Source organism: Rhyacophila brunnea, unplaced genomic scaffold (assembly GCF_057557595.1).
Source record: "Rhyacophila brunnea isolate RB1 unplaced genomic scaffold, BYU_Rbru_1.0 scaffold_18, whole genome shotgun sequence".
Taxonomy (NCBI): Eukaryota; Metazoa; Arthropoda; class Insecta; order Trichoptera; family Rhyacophilidae; genus Rhyacophila; species Rhyacophila brunnea.
Genome location: NW_028232837.1, coordinates 1,592,976 through 1,610,790, shown reverse-complemented (window position 1 = coordinate 1,610,790; position 17,815 = coordinate 1,592,976). Strand labels below are relative to the sequence as shown.

The window sequence follows — 17,815 nt, the reverse complement described above, 5'->3', positions numbered from 1 at the left end:
GTTAGTTCAAAGTTTTAACACGTTTGATAGTAATATAATATTTTCACTACATAATATTTTCTATTGTTTTTTTTGTTCCGTGTCTTCTTCGTCATGTCAGATATTCAATGGCTACAGTTTTCGCTCCGGAAACTATCTTCCTTAGCTTGTAACAGGTTTCGTTGAGCAGTGTCTGGCAGTGGCGAAGACTCCATACTAAGCGATTATTTAAAGCTTACCTTCTATTTTCAAGTATTTAATTTATATAAATAAACTAGCTCACCCGGCAAACGTTGTTCTGCCATATAAATTATTTCTAGTGAATATTTTGGTTGTTAAATAAAAAATAACGAATGTATCGTAAGTGTGTGGGGATGGAATCTATGACAGAAAGAGGAATAGAGCGCTGTAGACGATGACCGCCGATAAAAACAAAAAAACATCAACCATTCATTTTCTCAATTCAAAATGTGTAATGATGTTCATAATGAATGAATTACCTGTGACAGGATCTCGTTATTTAATGTTTATGCAATATCCGTCTTGTCCCTTCCAGAAAATTAGCGGATATTGGAGAGCGTCGTATGAATGGTGTGTGTCAGCGATGAACTCCAGATTATTGTTTCTTCTTCGGATCACGATTTCTCGCGTCGATGTGCGGTCGCCAACCATGATTCCAGCAATGTCGTCAACAACAGGCACATTGAATCGACGCACGTGCTCTCCAGCTGGTGTTTTATCAGTATTGATGACAATAGCGTGATTGTCACTTTGCAATTCGTGCATGTGTGCTTTGAAGAATTTCAATAATTCATTGTGCTCATTCAACAGGGCGTCCAGTTCGCCGACGATGTGCCTGGCATTAGGCTAATCGAGGCTATTGTAACCGCAACGTGCATCCACATGATTGATGTCCTCACCGCCCATGAAGTAGATTTGTAAAAATGTATGTGGTTCGTTTGGCATTGGCAGCAATGAGCCTACTTTGTGGTATACTTGGCCTTTGATTTTGAACGTAGAATGGAATTGTTGACCATTTGCCGCAGTATTGTGAACTATTTCTGTTGCTCCGAACGAAGTCATTTGGAAGCATGAATTGAATGTGCGAATGGACTTCAGGAACAGGTTTGAATCTGGAACCGTGACGATGAGCAAGCCGTTCAATGGTTCTGGTGGTATCTCAATTTCTGGTAGTTGCACTTTTCCTGATGCGCAACACATCCCGGCTGACTCATGTTTGAATTTGAGCGCATGACAATGGGGACATTCTTTGTCCATAGCACCAATCAGCACTTTCGGATGAGCGGAATATTCAATATCTGGCTCGTACTCGAATGCGAGACGAAAGAACGAAGCGGATATAAATGTTCGATGTACTTGTTGGCGTTGTCGTCATTTGCTCTGCGTGTGTTAACTACGAACCGGCGCGCCTGGCTCCGTTCCAATTGTCGTTGTTGATTTCGTTCAGCTCGTGCCTCTTGTGATTGAGATGCACGCAATTGCGACATGCTTACACGCACATTTTCTTTATCTTGTTGGATTTGTTCGTCTGTTCTTTCTGCTCTACTATTTTGCATGTTTGTTGCTTTATTCGTTCGACGGCCCAAATGGCCCCTCTTGCGTCTTGCTGGCATTGTGACTTTGATACACGCACATAAAAATAGATAAATTAAAATAAATCGTACAAAATTTTGCACGCGTTTTGTGATATGCCGAATGAAATGTCAAAATGACGCGACGCTTCTCTTGAATTCTTCTCGGACGTAGCGCCATCTGTCATTCAACAACATAAATAATTTCATTCTGTTTGAAATACGAACGACGGTTAAATTTGTTCATACAAAATAATATAATCGCGATTAAAAAATGGGAGGGTGGGGGTAGGAGGGTGAAAATTTGGAGTTATAGGTATTTTTTTATGCCAAATAATAAAAAAAAATACAAAAAAAAATTGTCAAAAAAATAAAAGAAAAATTTTCTGGATAGAGATACCCTAATCACCTAGCGGTATGAAATATACTTGTTGACCTATTCTCATACCTAACAAATATACATAAAAAAATTCATAAAAATCGGTCGAGCCATTTCGGAGGAGTTCGACCACAAACATCGTGACACGAGATTTTTATATATATAGAGATATCAATATTGTAGGACATTGTAGGTTATAATAAAAATATTGATTGCCATCTATCGTCGTTATTTATAAGTAGAGCTTTTAATTTAGTCAAGTTTCGAATCAAAAATAAATGACTGAACGTCACAACGTGAGTGCTATTTTTAGAATTATTTCAACGATAATCCAAGCCGAATTTTCTACCGCAATTCAGTTGCCAACTTCATGCATGTCTGCGTTTTTGTTCGAGACTCAGAACGTAAACAGACAAGCTTATTCGAAATGTTGATTTGTTTATTGTCTATGCTTATCTTTAAAAGCAAATAATAAATAATAAGGTGATTAAAAAAAATAATAACTATTGTGTTCGATCACATATAATTTATAAATTGTTATTAAAAATAAATATTGTATTAATTCGCGATTATTATTTAGGTTACTTCAGTCATAGACAAACATAACATGCTATCCACAGTTTATGTCATTTTGACATTTCAAAGCGGTGATAAAGGTTTATTTTATAATACAGAATTCATTGTGTTACTGTGTTTTGAATGTGGATAAATTATCTCATATTGTACCGAAATCATTCGCCAGTGCTTTAAATATATAAGTATTTATTAAATTGTGTAGTGTCCCGGTAGAAAATGTGCGAACGATTGCATTTAAAAATTATCAAAGCTTGACCTTCCAAGGGTTCATTTAGATTTGAATACATCAAAAAAACTTTTATTAGACATTTTCACAACAATTTATATGATAAATATTTGTTTTTAACTATCAGTTATACATTAAACAACCCTTTTTTGTTGGCAATGCGTATTGTTTGGTAAAGAAAGTATGCGTGGAATTCTACTGCCATAAGTGATTTAAATAATTTGACAAATTCAGCGATGAAACCTATGACCAGTGTGTCGTTGTCATTAGTGTGCACCTATTCATCAGTAGTAATATCGTAAGTATTATTTTCTTATTTCCCGTAAGTTACCTGACAAGTGTGATCTCCACAGCTTACCTCTTTCCAAAAGTCACCCTTCGCCACTGGTGTCTGGTATGCGTAGACTTGTACCATTGTATACCGTACGCTCAGTATGAACAAATCCTTATCGTTTCTCTGATAGGTATCATAAAGAACGTAATATCATGGAGCTTGTCAATTTTGTTAAGTAGGATTATAACTGATCAGTTGATATTATTAAACCACAAGTTATTACGTGCAGCAGATATGGCAGTGAGTAATTGTAACGATAATCGATTTTTCCAGCCCTTGAATATACTGGCGGCGTGCCATATGAGTTGCTAAAACCTGTAGTGGACAAGGCGACGCCCGATCAGCTGTTCATGCTGGAGCACTATAATCCTTACTTAATCGACGACACCGATCTCTTGTGGCAAGTCCACTGCAACAAGAAATTCAGGAGTAAGCAGCGGATGGAGATGGAATCGTGGCGGGAGATGTATATGGTAAGACACATTTTATAAATTTAATTACTATTAATATAGGTAACTTTAACTCGCAAGTGTATTTGGTTCCGATTGCTACCTGTCTGACTATGATAGTCATGAAGAATCTCAACCCATAGAAGCTTTTCAATAATTTACTGTCATTAAACCCACAATAGTAGAAAGCATATAAAAAATTTGTAGTCGACTGGAACCTAAACCTGCCTCTTCAAAGCGTGCTTTATGATGGTGTTGCTTTACGATAGATAGTCATGCCAACTTACGAAAATTTGAAGCTACCGCTTGTTCAGATTTAAGAGCAAATGATTTGCGGCAGATGTCGGATGTGTCTTTGTTAAAAAAATGAAGATATGCGAGAGTTGACCATGCTGACTTTCGTTACTATTAGTTGCTTTAGTATTATAATGTGGAATAATTAAAAATAATATAAATATTATATATAAAAGTGATATAATTATTGAAAATTATGTTATATACCTATAGAAATTATATTATAATATAATTTTTATGGGAATGCAGAAATTACACGCAAATAGCTGAGATGAACTCCAGGCACATAATATTGAGGTTCCACTGTAGTTAAAAATATTTATAAAAAAATTCTTCTAAATAACTGACCATCAAGTGTTTACCCGAACAAAAACAAACCATGCAACAAACCACAACAAGTGCAAATGAGAAAGCATTCGGCACGCTTATTTCTCAACAATATTGGTTTGAATGATTACATTCATTTAAAGACAGAGCATGTGTTGCTGAAATTTATTGTTTTTGTGTTAAATATAAAGTTAGTGGTATTATTTTTAGTTAATTTAGTAGAAAATATGGTTAACTATGTTGTGTTTAAATTTGGTAGCCGTACTGAGTAGCAACATGATGGTATAACGCAGCGGTTCTCAAACTGAACCGCGAAGCGGTTTCGGTAGGACCGCGATAAACGAACGCATATTAATTATACTATTTATATTTTTATAATTATAGCATGTAACTTTTCTTGAGGACAATTTAATTCAGGAACAGTTTCTTGATTTGATAAATGATGGGGGTGCAAAACATGTTTTCCGTGAAACGTGTTGTAGTAATTTTTGGATTGAAAAGTTGTTGCAAAGTTGGCCCTAAGAGTGCTGATTCCATTGACCTATGAGTGTGAGACGGCTTTTTTTACATTAATTACTATCAAGTCAAAATCTCGAAATAGATTATACGCGACAAATGACATGAGAGTTGCACTGGCCAAAACAAAGCCAAACATAAAAGAACTGGTTCAGGCAAAGTAGACGCATCCATCCCATTAGAATTGTTATTTAAATTTAATGAAATGAATTTACATAACATGTAATATTCTCTGAATACATAATTGTTTGTAAAAAAAATGTTTTATTCACAACCTATAAGCCTATAAGCAGTGCCACGCCGTAGATATGACGTGGCACCCTTGTGCAAAGTATTTGGCGCCCCCAATTTCTTTAAAATAATATAGATTTTCTTTTGTTATTAAAGGGGTCCTCGAGCCATCAAACAATTTTTTAAGGAGCCTCCACACAGGAAATTTTAAAAAGTTTGAGAACCGCTGATATAATGTTTCATAGTTATGTTAATAATAATAAAATTGAGGTTCAACTGTGCATTATACACGAGAAACATGGCTTTATTGGCCGAACAATAGCAGCTCTCTTTATATTATTACTCTGAGACCTGAATGAATTTGTCACCTATCATTTTGTACTCCACTCTTCACCAGTCACATGGCATGCCTCGAAGATTCTTTGTTATTTTTTTCTCTCTTTGTAGCGCTGTTTGGATGAGCAAGAGGCAAAGCTGAAGTCTCTTACGGCGAACATAAAATTGTCACAGGACAAATCGCAACCCGTGCGGCAGACAAAGATGGCGTACGTCGACAGTGTGGTCAAACCGCCGCGTGGTGTTGCCAGAAAACAGGTAAATTATAACAAAAATTAAAGTATGTATCAAGCAGGTGGTGATTCATGGTTTTTTATTCTGCAGCCGTGTGATGAAGAGGCACTGTGGACAAAGAATTGAAATTCTATACATTCTAAAAAAGGGCATAAACACTAGCAGAACAAATTTACGGAACTTAAATAATATGAGTGATTCTATACAAAACAAAAGTAATAATTAAATGTCAGTAAGTATAGACAGATCCTCAGAATAGGGTTAGATGGAATAAGAAGAGAATTCGTGCAAGAAGCAAGGATCCATACCGGGGCAGCACCTTATAATGATGACGCCCACCAAATTCATGTTTAGTTAGGAAAACACAAGATATAATTTGATCAGTAAAATGATCCCATCATTAACCATTGTTGAACTAGGAAGATCAATTCCATAACCAGGATAAAGATCATCCATGAACTTCTATCCAGTACCCCAAGTATGGCTGTCATTGGTAGCTCCATAATATAGTAAAATTATAACTTGAAGTGTCATGGCCGCCGTTGTGGTGCTGCGATATATTATGAAAGGATTGCCAGCATTGGGAAACGGTTTTTCCCCCTACTTTCGTTCAGAATGTGAATATCGGATATAATACCAGACGATCCAGTCTGTCGGGATATTTTTAGCTATATGGTAACACTGAAATATCAAAGAATATCTACCTGTCATTGCATCGACTTTATAGGCCCAGTGAACTCATTTTGATTTTTTTCTTCTTCACAGTAGGTTATAACACAACTTATAACCCTCCTGCTACCACTTTTCAACACTTTTTGCATCATTAACTCGTTTAAACAGTCTACAAGAACTTGCATCACACACAAATAACAACACGTCAAATGGTTGCAAGGCAAGGGGAACAAAGAGTCTCGAAACAGCCACGCTTCACGTTATACTTGCCACAGTCTAGTCAGCGAATTTTTGGCTTGTCTCATCTGTTTAACATTACTTTCTTTACGGGTTTACTGTCATTTTACGTGATTGAACTACACTGCATCTTTAGTACAGACTGTAGAGCTCAGCCTTGTATATTAACCTACAATTATTACCATCTCCTATTGACCCATGAATGTCTGTGTTTTCGAGGCCTGGATGAGCGTCTTGTAAAACTTGGTTTTAGTTCGGATTAGATAGATTTAGCGCTTAATTTGAATTTCCTTTCGTGTGAATTTAATATTATTTTGGTTTATTCCAGGCCATATATGGCACCGCCAGAAAACCTGTAGTGAGCCCTGCAGCCCGCGTAGCATCCCTGGCAGGCAGCAACGTGGTGAAAGGGGCAGAACTGCAGCGTGCGGGCGGCGCCTCCTCATCATCGCCTTCCACCAACCGCACTTCTACCGGAGGATTCATCAAGCCAAAGAAAGCGCCGCTCATGCAGAAGGCGCTACAGCTCATCAAAGGACGCTACAAGCGGTAGTGATCTTCGCACTCTTTTGTTTCCATTATTTTTAAAAGTATCTTATCTGAAGACGTGCGCTATCGTCCTCGACGGATCTGAATGAACTGTGACAGATATTGTGAGCGTTGTGTGATTTTTTTTTATCCTTACGGACTGGGGTGGTCATTCCATCGTTAAATATTTTTATCACTTCTGAGAATAAGTGAACAATTCTGATTTATTAAATTGTCCCAATAATGTACTCTGAAGGAAAAGACGTTATTAACAAAACAATGACATGTTATATCAGTGGCGAAGGGTGGAGGTAGGCTGTTAGGATCATACGTATTTGTTTTCATTGAAATAAGACAGATGGTGTTGGTTAGTTTTTAAATTTTAATAATTAAATCCTGCAAAAACGAAACCATAATAGATAATAGTCAAAAAATATCTATAATCATGCAATTAAATCATGCATAACTTTGATTATTTTGTAGATAGAATAATATTTTTATCTATTATAGTTTGGTTAGGCAGGGCTTAATGAATTTAAAAAAAATAAATCAACAATAATATGTGTAATGTATATTCTTAATCCAACCAAAACAAATGAGTGAAAAAGTGTGCACAATTTTGCCTAAAATATACCAAAACTATTATGGGCAGGGTTTAATTGATTTTTAAAAACTAACCAATACCATCTGTAAATAAATTGTATTCTTAGTTCAATAAAAACAAATACGTATGACTAACAAAGTTTGTGCACTATTTATGGCGGATCATAACAGCCTACCTCCACCCTTCGCTACTGTGTTATAATGTAGTGTAACAACTTAAGCTTGAAATTGCGCAGATTGTGATTTCTTCTACTGCGCACAAATTTCATAGGGTGTATTTAATTATTTTTACGGTTATTATTTCCGACCGTTCTAGCCTATTGCATCATTTTCTCTTGCTCGATGTCGCTCTAAATACGTCATATTTTCTGTCAAAACTATTGAACTTTACGCTTATGTGGTATATGTGGGAGTCATGGTGTGATGGATGATGAGGTCGTGATCAGGAGAGATGAGAAGTCCAAGGTCTGGTGGTTGCTCCGATTGATGGAGGAGTGAGTTTTATTTGCAGCGTAAACAGTCGGTACAAGAGTATGTTAAAGTATTTATCTATATATAATACTTATGATACTGTTCCGAGGTCTGATCTCGGTAGAATGAGATGTTGTGTGGAGCGATTCCGAGGCCGAGATACTAACAGACCGGGAACTTATATTCGAGTGACGATGTCCAATGAATTATGATCCGCTAATTATTTATGTACTCACAATCAAAATAATATCTTGGAAAGAATATTTAGGTAATAATTATTGTAATTGACTCGGCTACTATATGGAGTTTGCGTCGTCGGATATAGCTGACTATGTGGAAAAATGGATATCACGGAAACAATCTGCAGTAAGCTATTTACTGAGTTTACAATAATTGGACACTTCAGGAAATGGATATTATTAGACAATTTGTAATTCCGGTAATATATTTAATATTGCCGGTCGATATGCTGACACGGATTGAGTTTTTTATCACCATATAGGTATTTTTATAAGTATATAAAAATTCTAAATCCCCCATTTTAGTCAATGATTTGATTTTTATTAAATATGCATTCAATCAATTCACAAAAACCGAGTAAATCATGTCCATGGAATTGAAAATTTTCAAACCTTGTAAACAACGGGAATTGTTCTGTCTACGTTACGCCTGCATCCATCCGTTGTAGATCACGCTAGCTTTCAGTCGACTGTGATACTGTCATACATACGTATCTAAAAGCACTGATTGGATATTCATAGAAATAGAATGGCCGGGTAGAGGGGCGAGTGTCTACCTCATTGATTTGAATTTTTTTAACCGAATCAGTCCGTTTCTTTATTTCGCATATCATCATCAGCCCGGGTCGATCTACTGTTGGATGACTGCCTTCCTTAGTTCCTTTCACTTTTATCGGTCTCTAGTTCTTCATTGTCACGTACATCCACCGAAATTAATGAATTTGTCGATCCAGCGGGTATTGCCTCTTAGGTACCACTATATCACTGCACTTTTTCAGCGATTGCCAACTGACCGAGCGACTTGCCAGGCCATTGCCATTTCATCAGCTTGGTGACCTCTATTACATCTCGTACTCTTGTCTACCTGTATGTATGTCTTGGCTGTATATAATATGTAGACTTTTCACTTACATATTACAGTGTTTATTATCTACTGAAAAAGATTGTTTTGGAATTACGAGGTGTCCAAGATAGAACGACAAGCATCTTTTTTATTGATTGATAAGCCGGTATGATGAAGTGATTCTCTTAGGCCTTCCGCTCACGAGAATACTCAAAAAAGACGCGACTGAAACTAAAAATCCAGCCAGTATCTAGCTAATGTATTTCAATGGCAGCTCACTGACGGCAAGACTGAAATCTCTCAGTTTCAAAATGTTCGCAACCAAAGAGACGCGACATGTTAATCTCCCAGTCTCTCAGTTTCCGATCATCCATAAAACAATGGTACCAATATCAATAAATTCGATGAAAAATCATATTTTCTTACTAAAATTCTTAGCGCTGAATTGACCTGAACAAGCAATAGCAAGTCAAGACGTCAAAAGTTAAAGATAGGCGAGCCGATTTTTAATTTAAAATATGTGGCAGATGTTAAGAAATACTCCTGCCTGTATAATTACAAGCTGCCAGAATATTCCCTTAAAGATATTACAGAAAAAGCTTAGAATGGGTTTGACAGTTTGAGGTTATGAGATTGTTATTGTAAGTGAGTTTCAATAGCGCCGTGTGCGAAGCATCAGTCATTGGCCAGTTTATGAGTTCCATCACCAACCAGATTTTAGTTTCTTCGTGAGCGAAGGGCCTTAATGATTAAAATGGCCACCCTTTATAATAAGAACTATATATTATAATAATTATATAGTGTACAATTGTACTACTTAACATACTGTATAATGTTACCTATGTAACTGTCTGTCTAATGAATTCTTTTAAGAACCTAGTATTAATTAGATGCATTTTTATTTATTTTATTTACTGCTTGTTTCTTTTATATGTTGCATTATACATCATCGTACCAATCTTTTCCTTGCTAGCAAATACTGCATCTAATCAATTCAGGTAATTTATAATTCAAAATATCTATCATATTTACTACATACATTATTGAGGTGCTTAGAAAGAAAACGGCAGGCATTAAAAATGTCTTATATCTTTCTAATATGTATAATTTCAGAAAAAAGTATCTTTAAATGTTGTTTGTTTGTAAAACATTTTTCAGAAATTAATAAATAAAGCGTCAGCTAGACGCTCATGGTTTACGTCAAGCTTACCTGCGCAAACCGGTTTGTATCGGGAATCCTGTGTGTATGGACGGGAAAACGGAAGCTAGCGCTAACCGAAAAGCGTTGTGAAAGTCCATACCGCACAGGCAAGTCGCTGCCGTTTAGCCGGCGCATAAGAGAGAAATAAGACATGTTTATTGACTTGCCAACATTTTTCAAAAATGAAGACTGCCGCTTTTGTTTCTAATCACCTCAATTATGTATTAAACTTTTAACTATTACAAAAAGATCAAAAAAGAAAATCATTTCTGTAAAAACTGGACATACTATATACAATATTTATGTACTAATTCATCGGTATACAATACCATTCACTGTATCTCACATTATGAAGTTCATTAGTTATATAATATATATGTTTATACAAAATGCTTGACTTAACCCATTGACACCCAACGACGAGAAATTCTTGTGTTGGATAAGGTACTTGGTAATGTTCTTTGACACCTTATTAGGGCATCTATTGAAAGATTCTGCTATTAAATGTGTTTAGAAAGAAGTTCTCTACAGAATTAATATAATATATAGCAGGGACTCTTACCAACCCCATTATAAAATATTGTATTTTAAAAAAATAGTACTATAGTTTTAAATTTTCAGTTTGTGACATCCCTTGATTGAATCTTTAGTCCAATATTTATTAAAACAGTTCACTGCATAGAAGAAAATTAAGTATTCAAACAAATTTACAATGGAATGAACTTAAAAATCAATGCTACCAAGGCTATTTTTTTATCGGCGTTCAGAATGTAATTCTGTTGGAATATTTACAAACCTTTGAAGCGATTTTAGATGCAGGATAATACAGGAAACAGTTTTATTAAAAATTATCATATGTATTTTTATGTGTCAGAACAAAAAATCACAACTTGTCAAACATAGAAATAAGTTTGCGGAAACGTGAAAAGTACGGCATTTGTCAATAGTTTTCAGATTTTTTTTGGGTTATCATACTAAAATAGGTTACACTTTATAATACAAGCAGTTTTATAAATCTTTGGAACATAATTAGTCTTTTATTTAGCACTAAACATAAAATTCTGAAGAAAAATAAACGAAAGTTTATATTTATTTCACTTTGAAACTCCCTATCTCCCTTTAAATATTTTTGTTTTCTTTTCTATAATTTAAATCATATCAAAGTATTTGTTTATTTATTTACAAAAAATCAAATGATTCAAACAAATACTTTTTGAGTTATTAATGTTTGATTGTTGGAAATCAATTTAGTTTTTTATATACAAAAATAAAGTCGGTAGTCAATGGGTTAAGTGCATACCACTCGAAAAGAAATATTATAATATAATCAGTAGTCAAACTCAAGATGCAAAAACCGAACCACTAAAGTGTATGAAAACTGATTGTATACATTTTGCATACTCATTCTGTACTGCTCTAATACCTCAACGTCAAAGCTATGCTGCCTTATTCACCGATCATATTTATGTTATATTGATACGTTAACCATTGAGCTATTAACTGGGAAGAGGTCACATTCGTATTCTATTGGTCGTATTGCATGTCTTACCACCTTCTTCCCATCTCACACCTTTTGTGCCTTTTTATTTTCCTCTACAAATTCAACAACATAACTGAAATCTGGGGTGATTTGATAATTTGTTTAATATTTACATTTATCAAATGCGTTCTCAACACTTCACCCACTCTATTTACAACCCATTTTTTTATAATGTTAACAGTTAATAGCTCAAGGATGTCAAATCAATTTGTTGAATTAGTTAAATATAATCGCCTTTAATAATGATTGTTATATTAAACAATATAGTTATATGTATTTTCTGGCAACGCAACCTTAAATCAAGAAATAAATCAGATATCTTCTTATACAACATTTTGTATTATATTAAAAGTTATATTAATGAATTTGTCATTAGCTAATGATAGTGAATTGTTTTGTATTGAAAATATTAAAAAAACGTGTTAATATTCGTGTATATTTCCCATTTTTGACTGATTGTAGTTTTATTTATTTTTTTTGTTCATTGTCCTATGTAGGTACTCGTATTGTATGATAGATTTTAAGTTCTTGCATTATTTGCACCATTAATTAGTGGTCATTATTTTTTTTTCTTAACTGGCATAAAGTGGATTGTGTTATGTATTTATTGTCCGTGCAACTTTTTCAAAAACTTGAAACGAGATATAAAATTAGCTTTAAAATTAATTTGATAAAATACTCTCTCATAAGAACATTGATCTGTAGTTTTGCCTATATAAATTGAGCCTTTCTTTGGAAAAACGGCATTATCGTGATAATGTTTGTCAAATCATGTACCATATATTTGAATATATACAGTAAAACCTCGTTAATAAGAACACGAATAATTCGAAATTCACCGTATACCGAAATCGATGCGAAAAAAGTCCTTTGAACATTATTTTCATATAAAACCATACCTTTGATTCGAATTTCATAATAAGAAATGATTTCAGAGTCCTGGCATATAAAAATATTCAATAAATCGTAATAAAGTACACTATTTCATGAGCCAGTCATTGTAAATTGTGACAGACATTTTTTAAAACATCATAAATTGCTTATTTTATAAAGGTAATAATAATAATCATGACATTTTATTACCCATCAACACATCAGTGGCACAACTGCACTCCACTCAAAGGAAAAACAATACAAACAGTAGGTATTTTTGTGTTGATTGATTATTGGATTTTCACATATTTTTACTAGAGAATCAATGTCAAACGATTGTGTTGGCAAATTTGAAAAATAAATGCGAAAAAAATAAAATGAAAGATAATATGCGGTTAAAAATGGGAGGAGCTTGTTAGTTTACAGTTTTAACACTTAGCCAAGAAGATCCTGTTGGACAGTACCTACCTACATCGCTTGGTAACTTTAATTAATGGATTAATGGCGCATGGTATTTGCACAGATTTTGATTTGAAAGAATTGTATCGGAAATTTGAATTTGGTACCTCTATGATCATAAACGAAATTAATGAAAATCAACATTTTATTTTATCCCCCCTATACATTTCGTAATTCGATTTTTTTTCGATTTTCGGTCCCGTGGAATTCGTATTAACGAGGTTTTACTGTATCTTCCAAAAATCTTGACAATAGATGACAAGAAGTCTTGGAGTCATAACACGGAATGCGAATCAAATGGCTTTTATTTTATTACGATAACTCTTTTTTGTGGAGAGGAGTTTAAATTTTTGTTCTATTTAATTTTAAGGTTTTAGGCATACCATTGTCCAAATAGTATTGTATTTTGTTTAATGCGTAATTTTTAGTCAATTGTGTAAAATAAAAATTATATTTTTGTTTGTTTGTTTACAAAATGCTTGAATTGATTAAATCTGTCGTGTTTTGAATTTGTATATTGTGTTAGTATTAATTACTGAATTTAATACATACAATGCCATCTGTTGTCACACAGGATATTAACGACCAGTTAATACGAAATAGTATTCTGAAAAAAATAACAGATGTCAGTCATTTCGAGACAGAAATTATTTATTTAAAGTTTCTCTTTATATCTAGCCTTCTTGCAAAACAGTCCAGTTTATTTATTTTCCTTTAGTCGTCACAGCAAAGTCCATGATTTGGATTTGGTGTGATCATGGAATAATTCATTTTCCAATGTAAATAACAAGAATACAAATTATTGTTAGCTTGTTGGTCAAAAAGATGGCATTTTGAGTTTGGTCTGCGACACTTTGCCCGGTTGTATCACTGGGTATTTGTGTCCAGTTTGATTCCGAAATTTGAAAAACTGAGTGGCGAACATGCCCACCCATCCCACTAACTGGCGTAATTTTAGGGCGCCGTGAAATGAAAGTTTGAAAACTACCGCACTAATGGTTATATATTCTCCTTTTATTTTACCAGGTACATACTGGAAAACTATAAACAAATCAACCGTGTTATTAATTATTTGAATACCTATTATTTTTTTTAAATAAACACTGTTTCTATTTTTAGTGGCATTACTTTCATTTATCATTGTATTGGAACCCTTCCCAATTTTTAAATGGCTTCAGTATACCTATTCTAGTGGTTGTGTTTACTGTTAACAAGAAATTTAACACACCTGCTCACTTTCCTATTATTAAATTTATTACTGTAACAATATTATGGTGCTAAATTTAGTGTTAACAGAAAACACGAATGCTTGAGAAACATCAATTAAAATATAATTCTCGATGTACCATGTGAGAATAAAACCTTTATCATAAACATTCATTTGCATTTACCCGGTTCTTTGCCTTCAGCGAGTTTTCTCGCACTAGGAGGCCGTGATCGACAGGCCGCAAATACAAATTTCGCAAGTTATCTCGTCCGACTTTAAACTCAAATTACTAACCACTGTCGATTGATTTGTATAATCTAAAATATTAAACACATGTGACATGAATAATCATGTAATACTAAGCCACAAATTATCGGTATTATAGCGCCTGTACACATGCATGGATTTACTGGCTGCTATAATAGTGAGTATTTTAAACTATCGTGACAATAACTATTTACATGTAAAAGTGCTGACTGTCTCTCCAATTCATTCTTTAAAAGTGAGCGAGACGTGATGTCATTTTATTGTACTATTTCATACTACTTGACAGGTAGTGAAAATCCATCAACCAGAATATTTGTTCGTAGTTCGTTTTTTTACCGACAGATTCGCCACTATCGTTCTACTGCGCAGACACAGATCGAAAAAATCCTACTATCGCATGAAAATTCAGAAGCTTCCAAACTTTTGATTCATGCATGCAATCTTGAAACTGCAGGATAATACATGTTTACCCATACATTTTCTTGTTATGGCCGAGATAATACTTACTGTCAACAGTAAATCCATGCACGTGTAAACGTGGTTTTACAGCAATTTTAGTAAGAGCTTCGCTCTACATTCAACGTGTGTCGTTAAAAATCTGCGGCCTACCAGATTCTGCAATAGTAATATCGTGAGGCATAGAAAAGGTTAAAACAATTAAATTTGTGGTATAAAATATTTACATACTAAATTTATTCTAGTTAAACTCGATACGTATTAATCGAGCGTATCACGAGGCCCTATGTTTGGTGTGAAGCCTCAGCAGTCTTATTGCGGACGTGAAGATCTCTTCGTATAGTTTTGTATATCCGTATTATGTAGCTTGGTTTGTATTAAGATATTTATAATTAGATTAATTTTATTTTCTGTTAGTTCTCCATGCTTTTCTCTCCCATGGCACGTTTTATTAACTTAAGTCAATTGAATAAATTCGGTCAAAGCTCACTTGAGAGCGTGACGACCTTAGTCTCGGGTATCTGCCCCTGAGACATTATCAGCCGTAAAAACTGCTGATGCTTCACATCCAAACGTAATATACATACAGCTAAATGTATGTAAATCTTATAAATGCCCATATTATAGATCACTATTCCCAACACAGCTTTCGCCTTCTGGCTTCTTCAGACTTCAAGCACTATCAATCAATAGGATTAAATTTGCTTTCCCTACGCTAATAAAATTACCCACCGTATTAACTATTTTTTCACCATATTATTACATAATATTATATTAAATAATAAGGACTTACTTATACTTCCTGTAAAATACCATAATATTATTTTTATATATAGTAGATAATAAAAGTAAATCTTAGCATATATCTACATTGCGATTTGTACAGTATGGCCGACAAGTGCTGTATGTGGGCATAGAGAATATATAAAAGAGCAGTGGGAATTTTTAATTCCGCAGATGGCTGTTGTGACTTTACAATCACAATATAGAGGTCACACTATACAATGAAATCGTTGACATTTTAAATGGTTATAACTGTTAACTATAAAGAACAATAGTATGTACTAATTCTAATACATAGTTATATTTTTCGATAAACTGCTTTCACTATTTGTTACAAGTCACAGAGTGGGGTATTTCTCGAGAAAATCTCAAGATTCGGGATTTCCAGAAAAGAATTCTCGAGATATCGAGGGAATTAAAAAAAAACTATAAATCCTAAAATCAGTGTAAAAACAGACAAATTCCAAAAACATATGATTTTTTTTAACAAATAGAAGTAGGAAAACAAAAATAATTCAAAACATTTGGTACTTATAAAATAGAATTTCAAAAAACACAAACTGTCCATGGCTGCGTCTGACAATCGCGTACGCTTTTGAGACACAAAATTCCCTGATGTTGGAAAATTGCGCTCATTTTGAGTCGACGTTGGCTTAATTGTGTTAAATGCCCCAATCAGTCTTTGTACGTTTTGTGTTTTCTGTCCACTTTTTTCATATACTTACATTTAGTTCGCAATCGTATATCTATTTATAGAACTAAAATCACTCGAACTCAAGTTAAGAAAAGTTATTTTAATTTAAAAATCGTTTTTTCAATTAATATTTTATAATCAATAAATCCCGAATCTCGAGAAAAGATTCTTGAGATCCGGGAATTCCCGTAATGTTAAAAATTTCAATTCTCAAGATTCGGGATGGAAAATCTCGAGAATTCCCTCCGGGAAATTCCCGAAACCCAACTCTAGTCACAGTCCTAATGATGTACCTATTTAATGTTGCGACTGAATTACTGATTATTAATTGAGTTAGCATTTACTTGGTAGAATTCCATTTTACATAAATGAAAATATAATTAATATTAAATTCTACAGGTTTTTTTTTCCTGTTTTCCGGTTTTCCTGTAGAATTTAATATTAATTATATTTTCATTTATGTGAATTACTGATGTTGGCAATTAAGTCAATAACATTTTGTAATTATTATATTTATTATCTGTCAATGTCTCTTATGACCGTTAGCGTATGGCGATCCACTGTTGGATGAAAACCTATCTGCTTCCACTCTTCCTTTGCTAGCTTCCACTGCTCCCCAATTGTTCACATGCCGCATACTTACGTCTCAATGAGTTTGTCAATCCAACATGCTTTAAGACGGTTCTTGTAATGTGTACGTAAATCACTGGCCTTTTATCTTGGGCCTCTGGGTTCGATTCTCAGTGAGGTCACAATATATTTATGTGATTTTCTCAAAGCCTAGGTGTGTGATTTTTTTCACTATACTATTGTCATTGGGCCTCATAACCTGTTGAAGTGTTTATTAAAAAAAATGTCCGGCAGTTACCGACTCTCTGAGCATGATGCTGGCCCATTGCCATTTCATTGGTTTGGCAACGTCTCTCACATCGCTTACTCTTGTTTGTCTCCTAATCGATTAGTTTCTTTAATGATCTTTCCGCATTATGCACAACATGTGCTATGTACGTTTTGAATTTTTCTTACATTGTTTCACATGCATATGTGACCACTGAAAGCACACACTACTAATTAAACAATACGCTATACACATGATAGGAGATCTCCTTTGAAAATACGACTAAGCAGAATAAATAACTAAACGGGTAGTTTATGGGTGGCACCCATAGTGGATTAGAGACCATAATATTCCACATTCTAAATCTGACGGTTTGTCAAATTCACATTTTTTTCTCAAAAAATATTTGAATTTAAATATTTAAAATACA

At 34.1% G+C, this 17,815-nt stretch overlaps 1 protein-coding gene across 1 annotated transcript in view; it reads left to right on the top strand.

Annotated features, from left to right (window-relative positions):
• The window catches only part of EloA (transcription elongation factor elongin A), a 30,511-nt gene extending 23,013 nt beyond the window's left edge, over positions 1 to 7,498 (top strand). Inside the window, exons 8-10 of the mRNA XM_085945086.1 lie at positions 3,360 to 3,559; positions 5,351 to 5,497; positions 6,711 to 7,498. Of these exons, the coding sequence (XP_085801212.1) occupies positions 3,360 to 3,559; positions 5,351 to 5,497; positions 6,711 to 6,935 (572 nt within the window). The 3' untranslated portion in view covers positions 6,936 to 7,498. The remainder of the gene's footprint in view (positions 1 to 3,359; positions 3,560 to 5,350; positions 5,498 to 6,710) is intronic.
• The last annotated feature ends 10,317 nt before the right edge of the window (positions 7,499 to 17,815 follow it).